The sequence below is a fragment of the Schistocerca gregaria genome, chromosome 3 (assembly GCF_023897955.1).
Source record: "Schistocerca gregaria isolate iqSchGreg1 chromosome 3, iqSchGreg1.2, whole genome shotgun sequence".
Lineage (NCBI taxonomy): Eukaryota > Metazoa > Arthropoda > Insecta > Orthoptera > Acrididae > Schistocerca > Schistocerca gregaria.
The window spans coordinates 598,992,203-599,008,371 of record NC_064922.1 but is presented as its reverse complement, the minus strand read 5'-3'; the positions used below and the strand labels follow the sequence as shown (position 1 = coordinate 599,008,371).

At 42.1% G+C, this 16,169-nt stretch overlaps 1 protein-coding gene across 1 annotated transcript in view; it reads left to right on the top strand.

The window, feature by feature from the left end:
* The window catches only part of LOC126353956 (octopamine receptor Oamb-like), a 333,664-nt gene that overhangs the window by 161,650 nt on the left and 155,845 nt on the right, over positions 1-16,169 (top strand). Inside the window, exon 4 of the mRNA XM_050003260.1 lies at positions 7,620-7,890. Coding sequence (XP_049859217.1) covers positions 7,620-7,890 — 271 coding nt within the window. The remainder of the gene's footprint in view (positions 1-7,619; positions 7,891-16,169) is intronic.

Sequence of the window (16,169 nt, the reverse complement as noted above, 5' to 3'; positions counted from 1 at the left end):
TCTTCGCACAGTCAGACGCTATTCTGTGGTGAGGTGTTGAAAATCCGGCATCCATAGAACTGGCGGCGCGACGGGAAAAAACACTGCGTCACGTAACATTAATCCGCCGGCGATGCAGCGGGAGGGATTTTTTCCGATGCGATTATTATTGCACTCTTTTTTTCCGGATGTCAGTCTGGGGGCCGGTTTATACAGCCACGCACCCAGTATGATTCAAGATGGACCTAGGACGTGTCTAGTGAAAATGATACGTTAATATTCGCCGTGTTGTTGACAAATAGCGTCCGTGAACTCATTAACTTTTGCCATAAAGTTTGCATCAGTCAATGAAGCCAATTTTTATTTATTACCTATTCCGGTTTCGATTTTCAGTCATTTTCTATAGCTCTTTAAAATGAAAACATTTTACGATAATGCATTTCCACATTATATTAAGAAACAAAATAAACACCTCACTACACTTCATAAATTCAATATAATACCTTAATTTTTCTTGGCCGATGGCCGTTCAGAGTGTGGTTGGAGTGAATATATTCTCAAGGCTCCTACTAGGGCTAGCGAGTGAAAGGCCTATAGCACGAGTCTTGAATATGGCTCATGACCTCAAACACACTGTCAAGTTTCATACTAGTTGATAAATCTAAAAAAAAATGAAAAAGAATGCATCTAACAAAGTTTACCTTCGTAAAGATGAAATAACTCACCAGCCTACAGTTACGAGAAAAATAATTGAGGCTCACCAGAGTGATTTCAGGTGTGCCGCAGGGGAGTGTCGTAGGACCCTTGCTATTCACCATATATATAAATGACCTTGTGGATAACATCGGAAGTTCACTAAGGCTTTTTGCGGATGATGCTGTAGTATAGCGAGAGGTTGTAACAATGGAATTTTGTATTGAAATGCAGGAGGATCTGCAACGTATTGATGCATGGTGAAGGGAATGGCAATTGAATCTCAATGTAGACAAGTGTAATGTGCTATGAATACTAGAAAGAAAGATCCTTCATCATTTAGCTACAATATAGCAGGTCAATAACTGGAATCAATTAATTCCATAAATTATCTGGGAGTAGGCATTAGGAGTGATTTAAAATGGAATGACCATACAAAATTAATCATCGGTAAAGGAGACACCAGACTGAGATTCACTGGAAGAATCCTAAGGAAATGCAGTCCGAAAACAAAGGAAGTAGGTTACAGTGCACTTGTTCGCCCACTGCTTGAATACTGCTCACCGGTGTGGGATCCGTACCAGACAGGATTGATAGAAAGAGAAGATCCAACGGAGAGCAGCGTGCTTCGTTAAAGGATCATTTAGTAATAGCGAAAGCGTTACGGAGATGATAGATAAACTCCAGTGGAAGACTCTGCAAGAGAGACGCTCAGTAGCTTGGTACGGGCTTTTGTTGAAGTTTCGAGAACATACCTTCACCGAGGAGTCAAGCGGTATATTGCTTCCTCCTACGTATGTCTCGCGAAGAAACCATGAGGATAAAATCAGAGATATTAGAGCCCACACAGAGGCATACCGACAATCTTTCTTTCCACGAACAATAAGAGACTGGAATAGAAGGGAGAACCGATAGAGGTACTCAAAGTACCCTCCGCCACACACCGTCAGGTGGCTTGCGGAGTATGGATGTAGATGTAGATATAGATGAAACATAATACATATTTTCATTAATATATCTCATGCGGAAACGAAACCTACTTAAACTCCTTCCGTGTGTGTCTTAATCTGCTGTTGCTACTTGATTAACCTGGATTCAGAACTGAAAACTCGTTCCAGCAACTAACAGCTAAAATAAAAAGCTGAAGCATGCATGCCTGTTTGCACTGGAGGAGCAATAAACACGTCAGTTCTGTCAGGAAACACGTACCATAGAGTCGCAGAAAAAATCTTAATTCCTGCCTTTCACAGTTAAAACCAGAAAGGAAATACATACAGATATTTATAATGATTCAAAAAGAAATCAACGTCTTGATTGAATGATAAACGGGATTGACAAGGTCTTACTAATATATACAGAGGCCCGCCCGGTTAGCCGTGTGGCCTAACACACTGCTTTCCGAGCGGGAAGCCGTGCCGGTCCTCGGCACGAATCCGCCCGGCGGATTACTGCCGAAGTCCGGTGTGCCGGCCAGTCTGTGGATGGTATTTAAGGCGGCTTTCCATCTGCCACGGCGAATGTGGGCTGGTTCGCCTTATTCCGCCTCAGTTACACTATGCCGGTGATTGCTGCGCAAACACTGTCTGCACGTACGCGTGCACCATAATTACTCTACCACGCAAGCACTTGGGGTTACACTGGTCTGCTATGAGGCGTTCCCGGAGGTTCCACTGGGGGCCTAACAGGACAATAACGCTGGATTCGGTGTGGGGTGGTGGTCAGGAGAGTAGACTGCTGTACCCTGTAGTGGGGTTGTGAACCACTGAGGGCTACGGCGGGGACGAAGCCTCTCCGTCGTTTATATGTCTCCAGTTCAATACAATACAGCATATAAAGTAATTAATTCACCACAGAACGATTTTACACAATGACTCGTGACAACAAATGCGAACAGCATGGATATACTGGAAAACTGAAACACCTCCACAACACTTTCAGTGTCACGAAATCTGCTGCAGTTACTTTTCTTAAACAAATACACTTCTGTTTAGAAAGAGCACCCATTCTATCTAAGAATTCATTTCCCACAAGCTTGAAATACATAAGTTTACCAGACAAAAACTCATCGAAAAGCCACAATAAATGGGACAAACAGTGTCCGCTGTCACTTGTAGAGAGTGCTACACAGTGAAACAAATTGAACACTTTTCTGTTGACTGCAAAAGTACAAGCATCAACATTGATCCAAAGAGAATAATCCAAACGTAGTCCAGTTGTAGATCCAAGACAGTCATATCGAGAAAAACCAGAACGTGATAGCTAGGGAGCAGCTAGCGAAGTAAAGTGTAGAACTCGGTCCGTTACCTAAGTAAAGGCCCCCGTAAACTATCAATCATGTTGTCAAACTTAGCTATGCTTGGAAATATTTGACGGTGTACGGTACAGTTTGACGTGTTTGTCAAGCTTAGATCGTGTTTAACATGTTTGCGAGAAATAATGATTGACAGAAAGTTTGACAAGATGGCGGACGTTGTTTGTGCCGACGTTTCATCGCATATGTTCAGTGATTTTATTATGTTTTATCTCACTGTGTGGTGAGTTTCCACTACAATAAAAACGACAGTCTATTACAAAAACAAAATAGTGCTGACAGTCACCAAAATGGTAGAGGTACCACATCTTTTCCAGCCATACATTACGCATGAAGAGGTTACGAACAAAATTAATATTTTACGCATACAGCGACATACAAGCGGAGGAGAATGAAATAAAATAAATCGAAGTTCTCCGGTACTGCCTTGGTCGATGTGGGCTATATGTGCCAATGTTACGGTATTTTAATGAACTGTGATTAGAGGGCCAAGAAGAACAGAATGAATTTTCGCATACTTGTGTCTTCTTTCTCAACGTTAAGGTGAAATAGAGCTGAATAAGTTATTAAAGGTTTCAATGTCCACACGCAAGAAGTAGATGAAATCATCGGGTTCTGAGAGTAATATTTCCTTTAGCACATTTGTGGTGGGTAAATCTCTCGTTTCAAGCAAGTCTTGTTCTTTGTTTTTTTTTTCCTTCTTGTTCTTTAAACACAGAGCCAAAGTCGATGGCAGTACTGCTACTCTTAAATCCCAAAATATACAAGAGTGCGAGTGGCGTCTGCTTCAGTTGAGGTTAAACTGGCAAACAGTGTTTGAACGTGTGCCGGCTTTCTTGGCAAATCCGTAGCTAGATAAGAACGATTTTGTCAAACACGTTTGATCGTTTACGGAGGCCTTAAGGATCCGTAGTTCAAATAGGCGCAAGTTAGAGCGCTGTGACCACCGGCGCGTGCATCTGTGTCGCAGACTCGCTGCAGGGAAGCGGCTGCTGTTCTTAAAGGTCAATTCTGGAACGGACGCCAAAGATCGGCGGACGAGACTTGATGACGTAGCGTGGTGACACAGAAGACAGTGCGATGCTGTTTGAGCGACCAAGTGTCAACAGTGTGTACTGCGAGTGGGGGACCGGCGAACGGCGGTCGCCTCTGCGGGAGGAGCCGCCGCCGAAGTTGCAGGTGCCAGGTGACGCGCTAACGTGTCACAATTACCGCACTACTTCTCTCCAGAATATTTAGGAATTTAGAACCGGTATTGAAAACGAGACACACCAGGAGCACACTGATCCACACGAAACTACTTGGTAGGAACTCTAATATGAAACACGTCGTACAACTTTCGCAGCAGTGTATAGTATGCTGCGAATTTGTCATTCACAGGACAGTTGGTTTCCCCTCCGTGCCTAATGGCGGCGACAGCGCTGTTCTTCTGTCTCTGTCTCCACTTGGGCTGCACTTACAGGCGATTTCAGTTGACACAACGCCACGCTTTGGTTAACAGCTGCGGTGCAGTACGGTTGTGGTCAGTCTAAAGAGCAGGGCAGAACCGACTTCAACAGCATCTGTGAGTCAGCCCATAGGCTGGGGCAGAAAAGTGTTTCGTGTGAAACAGGGGATGGGGGTTGAGCATGGGTCCACGGCGGACCTTACATAGTACCAGTATGGCTGACTCAAGTCGCTGAGTCGCTGCTGCCATTATGGGTAGGCCGAGGACGTAGAGGACTTGTGGCTGCTGTTACCATCAGATGAGGCAGCCACAGTGGAGCAGTGGAGATGCAGTCCAACAGCAAAATATCCTGCAGGAACCTCAACAGCGTCACCTGGCATCGTAGCAGGCAGTGTGGACTCAGCGAGACAGTGAGATTGCAGACCATCAAAATCGTGTATGATCTGCCGTTAACGTGAGGCAACGTTTGGCTGGAGCAGCAGTCGGTGACTGCCTCTGTATTGGCTCTGTACGTGCAGAGGATACGGAAGCGTGGAGCCAGGAAGCGCTAGCGCAAAAAAAAATTTATGTTAAAATGAGTGGAGCGCTGTGCATAACAGTGGTTCGTGCCTTTATGTTCCGCTGTCGTTTGAGCCTGTGGAGTCGTATGTGTATTGCCAATGTTTTAAATTGATGAAGCATGGAGTTGGCACCACTGCACCTGCAATTTGAGGACCGTGTAATGCAATGCATTTTGATGAAACACATTTAAGACATTTGGGGCCTGAATACTGTAGAGCCGTGCATTATCTCAAGAAATCTATTGTAGTGATAAGATTTTAGTGATTCAATGTGCTTTGATAATTGATGCACATTTGTTTATTGGGTCACTACATGTTGTAGATGTTGTCCATCTTGTCTGTCTGTGTTTGCTTAAAGTGTTGGTAGTACTGGGCGACCTTTTCCTATCTTTTTGACTAATGTGTGTTGTTGTAGGTTCCCATTTTTTTACGTTAATCTCAGTGGGGCAAAGTATTTATATCCGATGATACATGTATATTAGGTTAAGATTGTCTGATTGTGAATTCAGTGAGCTATCCTGAAGGCTTTATTAATACTGTGGGGCAAAAGCTTGTTTTCTCGAAATTCTCGTTATTGTGTGACATGTTAAGTCATTTGAAAATCCAAGCACGATGTTCTGGTTTGTTTTTTATTACACGTGTGCCCTGCTAATTGAATGCTTCATGCTATAATAGCATTAAATACCATTTGCTTAAGAGTATGCATTTGCACCACCCACAGCCAAACCCCACTCCCACAGAAACGTTGCGCTACGCTACCATATTCTAATAAAATAAGTGATTTCACAATCTATCTATGTATATCTGGATCTCGCACCACCTACTGCCGGGTCTGGGTGCTGACGAGTCCTCTCCATTTGGCTCGATCCTCTCCACCATTTCTTTCTTCCTCCACGTGCTGCCAGGTCACCCCTTTCCTTTCCACAGATATTCTCACTCCTGTTTTCCACCGTGTTCTTGGTCGCCCTCTAGGTCTTTTTTCATCCATCTTTAGTTCATCCATAATCTTGGGGAGTTTCTGCCTACGCATCCTCTTAACATTCCCGCACAATATTAATCTCTTTTTTCCCAATTTCTTCTCTCATACCTTCTTGTTTATGGTCCTTTCTAATATCTACATTCCATACTCTGTCCATTCTTGCTTTCCCCTTAACTGCTCTCAGAAATTTCATTTCCCCTGTTTGCAGTCTGCTCCAGTCTCTTTCTGTCATTGTCAATGTTTCTCCTCCATAGGTGACAATAGGGTTGGCTCTGAGCACTATGGGACTTAACATCTACGGTCATCAGTCCCCTAGAACTTAGAACTACTTAAACCTAACTAACCTAAGGACATCACACAACACCCAGTCATCACGAGGCAGAGAAAATCCCTGAACCCGCCGGAAATCGAACCCCCACGACCACGAGCTGCGGACGTGACAATGGGGAATTAATAACTCTTATACATAAGGAGTTTTGCATTTTCTGAAACTTCGTTATTCCAAATCAGGTGTTCTATTGTTTGGTAGAAATTACCTCTCTTCTGTAACCTATTAATTTCGTTGGTTATTCTACCATCACTAGATATTTCACTAACTAAATAACTGAAACTGTCTAGCACTGTCTCCATTCAAAGTAATATTTCCGTTGATCCCTTTGTCTTTTCCAAATACCATTACTTACTCTTATCTTTATTTATTTTTAATCCATACCTTTTCATTATTTCCTTCCGCGCATCAGGTTACAACTGTATCTCTTTATCGCCTCATACTACCACATTGTCAGCAAAAATCATCTTTTTGTCTTTTTCTTTTACTGTATCTTTAACTGCTCTTCATCACAACATTAAAAAGTGCAGGAGATAGAGTACTTCCTTGTTTAAGTCCTTGTCTTCTTTCGAAGTATTCAGAGCTCCCCAATGGTGTTCTAATTATAAAATTTTGTCCTATGTACATTGTCTTTATTACATTAATGTATCTATCATCTATATCTATCTTCTTCATTTCTTCCCATGCCTTTCCCTGTTAACTGAGTCATGTGCCGTTTCTATATCTATGAAAACCATTATCACTCCCCAACAGAAAATTCTTTCTTGTGTTAGGCCTAGCAAGCTAGTAGGAAAGTCTTCATATATCGCTTTCAAAACACAGATGATTTCACAGTGCATACTATTAATCAAAAGCAGAGATGAGTCCAAATTCTACTCGACAGGACGCGACATGGTTCACATTTACTAAAACGTGAGAGCTTTGATCCATTCCCAGTTCGAATCTGTGCCTCTCGCTTTGTTTTTCATCGATAAGACATAAAAGTCTTGACTACGGTTTTGAAAACTAGGCGATCTCTTAAGCGAGAGACAATTTCAGTACTCTGACGCAGCGATCGGTCAAGAGATGCTAAGAGATATTACGGTGTCCATTTTAACTTCCGTAGAGTTACATATTTATTTAGTTTGTCAAGTTAGTGTTCACATGCGTATTTTCGAACACCGTATCTTATTTTACATAGGTCCTGATATGGACTGAAACGTCGAAAGCGGTATAAACGCAAAACAAAATTATTGTGGGTATTAACTGATGCAAACTTTATCGTCAGTGTTTATAGTTGGGCTTTGCATCTCAGGGTACGCCCTGTGTTCCTGTGGCTCCAGGAGGATTCGGCGGCGCAGCAGCAGCGACAGCGGGAGCGGCACGGCGATGCTGGGTCCAGGAGCTGTGTCTGGCGGGGGCGGAGAGTCCGCGGGAGGCGGTGGAGGAGGCGGCGGCGGCAGCGGCGGTGGAGACAAGTCTCCGTCGCCCACGTACGAGGACAACGGCAGCGGCGCTGCAGCCTCCGGGGGCGGCGCCGCCTGTGGAACTGGGGGCGGCAGCGGCCGGCCCAAGCTCATCTCGCGCATGGGCAAGCGCAACATCAAGTCCCAGGTAGGCGGCCGCTCGCTCCACTGTGCTCTGCCTCACCTGTTGCTGAGTCAGGAACTCGTGTAATGCTTCTCGCATAGTTGTTCGTATTGAATCACCGTTGGAAGTATAATATTTACAGAATGAATTTTCATCTCTGTCGAAGAGCGTGAGATGATCCGAAACTGTCTGGCAGATTAATACTGTCTGCTGGACCCAGACTCGAACACAGAACTTGCGCCGCTCACGGGCAATTGCTCCAACCACTTAGCTGTCCAGAAAAACTCTGCTGTAATTATAAATGTGTTCCGTAAGTAATCACCTAGACTATTTCTAAGCCATTTTTCCATTACATTCTTTCTGCCGAGAATTCTAATCCCGAAACGTACCCAGGAGAACTTATGAGAAGTTTTATAGTTTTAGAGAGATACTCTGGGGAAACAAAGAAAGTTAGAACCACTCGGGAGTCGTGCCTGCATAGCTCAGATCGTATAACATTTGCCTGTGATGGGCAAAAGTTACAATTGAATCCCATTCCGGCATACAGTTTCAATCTTCCATAGGGTTTGAAATCTAACATTGCCAAGATGAAGGCTACCAGCATTGTGGATGCTTTACGTGAGTTTGACGGTATGATGTAATTACGGTAGAATATGCACAAACTACCTTGGTCCGTACCAACACAGTTGGCACGTGGAAGAGGGGCGGGGGAGGGGGGGGTGGAAAGTGCAATGATAGTGGTGGAAGTTCAGGTGCTGAGGTCCCCATGTGAGAGGGAAGTGTATTTCAACAGGTCACAGCTCAGCGAAAGTCTCCTCATACGCAGAATTTCTAACCTACACCTGTCGAGTCTAAAAACGATCGTATTAACACGTCATGCCAGTAAGGGCAACAATGCAACAAGTCAGTAGTCTCCGAATAAGAAAGTCAGTGGAAAACAACTGAGGTGGCGGCTTCAAACAAATGAAGCGCACGGTTCAGCAGGCGCAAGCATCCGAGGTAGCCACCCGCTCGGGACCAAAAATTTTGGAAATTTGTGGTAAGATGTTATGGGACCAAACTCCTGAAATCATTCGTTTTCTAAGCTTACACACTACTTAATCTAACTTAAACCCATGCCCGAGGGAGGACTTGAACCTCCGACGTGGGGAACCGCACGGATCGTGACAAGGCGCCACAGATCGCGCGGCTATCCCGAGCGGTTCGGAACAAAAGGGTGGCCTCATGCAGCCTTATGAACGTTATGTCACGCTAACTCTAACTGGCGCCCAGGGCTAACATTGGTGTCCTCTGCCTTTTGCCAACACTACCCTTTTTTTAGTTTAGTCCTCGAGCGGGCACACCTATGTAGACAGTGCATCAACCACAAATAAGATTGTTTCGTACTGTTCCATTGTAGTTTTAAAATTGCAAGCCCATTTCTGTTCCTTCATTAGAGCTTCAGCTAACACAGTAATAAGCTGTGTTGTTATACGTCCAAATGAGCAAGAATGAAATAAACAGCGAGCCAGGTGAGAAAAAATGTACTATCCGTGTTAGAAAATGACCCAGATTGCGAGCTGACAGCACAATCCCCTGATGAAGTAGCTGCCTACGAGATTATTAGTGATGAAATACAAGTTTGGTGGGGATCTGATGCAACTGAGCTGTTTAATGCCCCGAGTGCGTCATTACTGGGTGGTAAAGCTTGTACGCCGAAACAGAGCGATAGAAGGAAGTTTATTTTATAATTGTTTGATTGAACAGTGATTTGGCTCATATAATATAGGTTTATTTTATCTTTGCTTGATTAAACTAAGATTAAATTGCGATTTTGCTCGTATATGTTTACGTTGGTCAGATGAAGACAGCTGATCTTTACATGTGCATAAAGCAAGACGCGCGCCCATTCGTGTCACGAAAATCGGGGTGCCCGATGAAGAGTTAAGCTGCATCGGGGCTTATCGTGTTTATTCATTTCTTGAGAACAACACCACTCTACAATGGAGTAAAAATTTCACGCTTCATTATTTCTTTTTCGTATACTATTCACGACAAGGCACAGAGCAAATTCCAAGGTCGTATTACTTGCGACAGTAGCTGAATTCCGTTTTCAGTCTTTCTTTTCCAATCACTTCAAAGCTTAAAAAAAAACACAAGTGCAAAATAAAACTGAAGTTCTGTTGGATCATTCTGCGTAAATAGAGTGATTCAATCGGGTATCTGGTAAGAAGAAACAACCGTGTCTCCACAAGGAAAAAGGTAGAACATAGAACTGTTGTTCAACACATTTTAATTAGAGCCTCCTCTTGATTCCCTCTCATACATGTCAGCCTCCTTCTCATTTTAGTGTAACCTAGTCCTTTTCATTATTCTTTATTCCTACTTCTTCTCCTTTTACTTGTTCGTCCTCTTTCATTTCCCTTTTCTCATTTTTATCCTCTCACAAATACGCGGTGCACATTGAACATGTACCGGTACCCATACCCAGGTTAAGTCACCGTGTGTTCAGCAGTTGGTAATAGTTTCGTTACGCGTGCAAACGTTGGCAGGTTCTAGATCTACCATAGATACCGTTGCTACTGATGAAATTTTGTTTGTGTGATTTTCATATGTGTTGGGCAATGAAGTGAGTAAACCTTTTCTTCACAATAGCCTGTCTTTTACAGTTAATCTCCTTGTCGAAACAATAAACAGCCAATCAGCTGCAATATGAAAGGTTCTTTACCATATAAACTTCTTCTTCAGAAAGAAATGTTGACAACCTAAACAAGTTACTGCTCCAGCCATGTACAAAATTTTAAAGAATACAGTTGAAAACGATTCCGTCATAAAATCGTTTATCGTGGACAGTTCATCGCCATACACGACTGAACGTGATGATGTGAAGCTCATGAGTAATCCGCTACTCCATATTCTATAGTTAATAAACGACCTCTAGGAATCAAATATTTGAGTTCTCGTATGAGCATGGCTAAAAAGAAACTACTATCACAGACAGGAACATCTACAAGCTGGTCAGCAGAATACTGGAACAACGGCGACTTAATTTTCATGAAATAAATGGTGCGGTAGGCATGCTAGAAGGAAGAATATGCTGCATTCTAGATGTTTTTCATTGCCATTCATAACATAGTGAAATATTCAGACGTAAAAGGCTATTTGGGCGTACGTCAAATGACCGTTGCAGGAATGTCGAAAGCTCTACAAGGATATTCGCACATGATACTATTGTGTACAAATCCAGAAAGTTAAGAAATTGCACTGAAATGTGGGAAGACTGCAGATGAAAGGCATCTGATGCAAGGATTCCGAGTGGGCTCTCAGCACAAACAAATGTGACCGAAACATGAAATATCCGTTACCGCTCGATTGTCTAGTCAATGGAAGCAGTCATTTCTATTAAATACGTGTACGCATCTATTAAATTGGAACAACCACATAAAACTAAACTTGAACCCCTTATTGGAAGAAAACAGTTATAAGAAATCTTCTCTGCGTAGATTTGACCTTGAATTTATATGATAATGTGACACGAAAAATCGTGATGAACTAGAACTTGCTGATATAAAGAACCCGTTCCATTTCCGAAGTTTATGAAAGAAACTATGTCAGAAATTTGTAATGTACCCCAAAAGAAGTGCGAAAATAGCGTAATTTATTTCATAGATAGTGACGGAACAGCCCCGTAATTTTACTCAGGTATACCTTGAAAGCCAAAAAATCTCGCACTTCGTCATGAGTTATGCAGCAGTATGATGTTCTCTGAATGTAAGCACAGTTCGCATAGTTGGACGGCTGCCAGATTGAAGTTCCCACCGATTGTATGTCCTGCACCAATATCGAACGAGTAGCATTGCTATGATTGGTCGGCACTCGGAATATAATGGCGGACGCCACTGTTTACGCAAATTGCGATGTATCGCAACAAAACGTAAATGGGTCTTTGGAAACACTACACACATAGGCCTATATAAATACACCAGCCTTCGCAAAAGGTACTTAAAAATATATGTGATAACAAACAAAATAAATTAAAAGAGAAAGATAGAATTGTCAAACGGTAATGACACAAGAATAACTACGAGGCAAATAACATCAACACTGATTGCATACACTTCACAGAAACTACATTTATTTATGGAAATAGCAGTGGTGGCCAAAGATTCATTACAGAAGAAAACAAAGATTCTAACTGTAACTGTCGTAATACTCGTATTTTAAAGTCTTGACTTGGCAACAGCTTTGTGTCGTAGTTTACCTGTTGGCAATCGGTGCGATCTGACGTCTACGGCAGCTCGTCACGGTAGCGGCGTAATTAAAGTGGCTCCATCAGTTGTGAAATTGGAGCAGATGTGCCCCCTTGCTTGGCAGCTGATTCTCCAGACAGTAATATCATGCTCCGTGGCGTTCCTTTGATCGCATATTGGTCGAACGTAATTGTTGCTGTTTCGGATATAGAGGAATGTCTGCTTTGACCAGTGACTTAGAAAACATGTGACATACGCCGTAAACAATTTCGCAATTCTAACATTAAGTTCTTGGCTAAGTTTTTTCGAACAGGCTAAGGCGCAGATCACTCTGTCACCGCAATCAGATTTTTTTTAGTATTACTTTCGTTGGCTTCGCAAGATCACAAACAAATTCTCATCTCCCAACTTAATCTAGACCTAGAGATCAGTCTGTCGGAATAACCAAGTTTATTTAAGATGTTTGTTTACATTTCACATTCACCTACTTACAACCAATCTGTCATCTACCAATGTAACCCAGACCTCGGTTTAAGCTGCAGACTGCTGCGTCACCACAACTAAGGCTTTTTCTCACAGTCATTAGCTTTGCAACTAACACAAAACTATGAATATGTGCTCCAAAAGGTGATGTGACGGGCGCCATGAACGTTACGTTATTGGTTAAAAGCCGATGGCTCCTATCTAATCTCCTCTGGAAGTTTTCTTCCACACGCGATTCTGTTATCAACGACCCATATACAGTTTCAAAACGGTGCAACATTCACCTTAACTCATCTTTTAACGTGCTAGACCGCTCATTAAGTTACAAATAAAATAAGTAATTTTAAACTACATTAATTTGTTCAACTCAGTTAGATCCACACAGTTTGATTCAATCCGCACGTGTACTGCCACTACCGTTCATAACACTCCGCGAAGCTAGCATTATTTTAACAGTCTAACTTTTTCTTTCGTAATATTCACATCCAATTTTAGTTGAACCCTGTTCAAAAACAGAAAAAAATAAAGCTGCCTTTGTTTTCAACCCACTCGGCAATAGCACAACACACGCGTGTACATGTCATGCCACTGCACACCCATGACTGTCACTGGTCAATTGCAGAGCGATCGATATTGCTGTCGCCTCACACTTTATACAACAGTTCTGCATATTACGTTTAGTGTCATACAGTGCATTTAACAAAACCTAAGAAGATTAAACGTAATTTGAAGTTTTGTATACTAAATTACTAAGAGACTTATGTAGCAATTTATTATTATTGTGTGCGATTAGACCCTGTTGGATCAACCAAAGCTTCTTGATTCTCTTTCCTTTTTTTCCACATGCTTTCATTTTTTTGTGCATGGGCTCTCTTTCTTTCCTCTGTCCATTTTGCTTCTGCTTTCTTCGGAGCTTCGTTCTCTGACTTAACTTCTCATCTGTCAATTTCCTGCTTAAATACCTTTCTGTCCTAAATTTCTGAATAATTTATCTGAGCTTTTTGTAGGTCATTTCTGACCTCTTGTATCCAGGGTACAGTTTTAAGTCTTTTTACGTATTTAAGAATTTGGTGGGTAAGTCTTGTTTTGGGAAGTCTTGAGACGTGCCCATAAAATTTTAATCTCCTTTTTTCTAATGTCTGCTGCAAGATTGGACAGTTTCTCAGTTGTTTGTCGAGATTGTAGTCTATAGCCTTCTTTTGTTTTCTTTGGCCCTGATATCTTTCTGATGATTTTACGTTCTTCTTGAATAAGATTTCTACATCATCTTTTATATGGTGTGCTGTCAGGATTTCACTCGCAAACAGGACTTCAGGTTTTAATACTGTATTACAATGCCAAATTTTTTGTTTTTTGACTAACATTTTTTATTGTACACCTTGTAGGTTCTTCCATAGATTCTAGTTTCTGGAGGCGAATGCTTTGTGCTATGTTCTCTCGTCGCGTAAGCTCAAGGACTTCACCTATTTAAAACATGGGATTCTATTGATATGGCAGTATTTTATAGCTACGTTCTGCGTGTCAGTTTTTGTGGCGATGAACGCAGACGTTAGGAAAGATATTTGCATATCAACTTTCTTATCATATTCTTCAAGGGTTTCTACCTGTTCAGTTGCTGTTATCTCGTCATCCACTAGTAACGCTAAGTCGTCATCAAAAGCTAACCATTAAATTCTTATGTCATCCCTGGCTCACCCCATCTATATAAGTTTCCAACAGTTTTTATTCTTCAATTCCTTTCCCCATTCTCGGATGGCCTTGTCCACCACAAGACTGAATAGGAGAGGAGACAGACCATCACTCCAGTTTTGAGCAGAAAGGGCTCGGATATTTCACCCACGAATTTTACCTTCGAGGTAGTACCGGTCAACATTTTTTAATGAGGTTAAGTGTTTTTGGATCTAACCCTTGTTCTTCAAGGATATTTAAAAGTGCTTGTCTGTCAACTGAGTCGTATGCCTTCTTAAAATCAACAAACGTGTAAATTATTGGACTGTTACTAACTGCTTTGTATTTTAGCACGGTCTTTAGGTTGAAAATTTGTTCTGTACAGGATCTATTGGGGAGAAAGCCAACTTGGTAATGTAGTAATTTAAATAAAACGAAACATAGGCACATTTAGTACTGTGGAACAAAGCAAGAAAACTATTTTAGACCGCCAAAGATATACGTACAGGGTAAAAGGAAGCAATAGAAGGGAAAGGAAAATAATATATCTATTCCAGTTAGCAAAATCTTCAGAGAATATTGATCAAGAAATATAATCCATCTATGGGTGAGCTGGCATACAAAACCCTCATTCCAACAATACTTCAGTGCTGCCCGTCATTCTTGTACCATTGAGAAGCAGGATTCATAGTTCAAATAAAAAGGATCCAACGAAGACTAGTTTGTGTAATAAGTGTCGAGCCGTCACGGTCATTCCCATCCAACTTTAGTGGCAGAAGCTACAAGGGCGTATTCTGCGCATTGGGCTGACGGAAATGGAAAGACCTGAAGAAGGAAACGTCCGACATTTGTCACACTCTGTGTAGATATTCTTCCAGCAAAAGGCATTAAGTGAGTAAAATTGTATTCCATTCTGATTGATTATCAACATCAGTGTGAAGTATGATTCCCACAGGCAGTAATACACGCCTGCATTCGGTGTCGCGTGAAAGCAAACTGCCTCCAAACGTCACCTTAAGAAATTTCCGAACAAGCCTGAAAAAATTGCTGTATCACTTCATGATGATTACTGGTTGGAGGTTAGTATGAAAGCATATTTCCTTCCATCGCATACCAGCACTGCTCTATGGGTGACAATTTATAGCACCGGAACAAGCTTGTGACTCTAGGATTCGTACAATACTCAAAGCATCGGTCCAGTTGGACCAAAAGACGCACTATATTCTTTGGAAAAACAACTCTACATCTACATCTACATCCACACTCCGCAAGCCACCTGACGGTGTGTGGCGGAGGGTACCCTGAATACCTCTATCGGTTCTCCCTTCTATTCCAGTCTCGTATTGTACGTAGAAAGAAGGATTGTCGGTATGCTTCTGTGTGGGCTCTAATCTCTCTGATTTTATCCTCATGGTCTCTTCGCGAGATATACGTAGGAGGGAGCAATATACTGCTTGACTCTTCGGTGAAGGTATGTTCTCGAAACTTTAACAAAAGCCCGTACCGAGCTACTGAGCGTCTCTCCTGCAGAGACTTCCACTGGAGTTTATCTATCATCTCCGTATCGCGATTACTAAATGATCCTGTAAAGAAGCGCGCTGCTCTCCGTTGGATCTTCTCTATCTCTTCTATCAACCCTATGTGGTGCGGATCCCACACTGCTGAGCAGTATTCAAGCACTGGGCGAACAAGCGTACTGTAACCTACTTCCTTTGTTGTCGGATTGCATTTCCTTAGGATTCTTCCAATGAATCTCAGTCTGGCATCTGCTTTACCGACGATCAATTTTATATGATCATTCCATTTTAAATCACTCCTAATGCGTACTCTCAGATAATTTATGGAATTAACTGCTTCCAGTTGCTGACTTGCTATTTTGTAGCTAAATGATAAGGGACCTATCTTTCTATGTATTCGCATCAC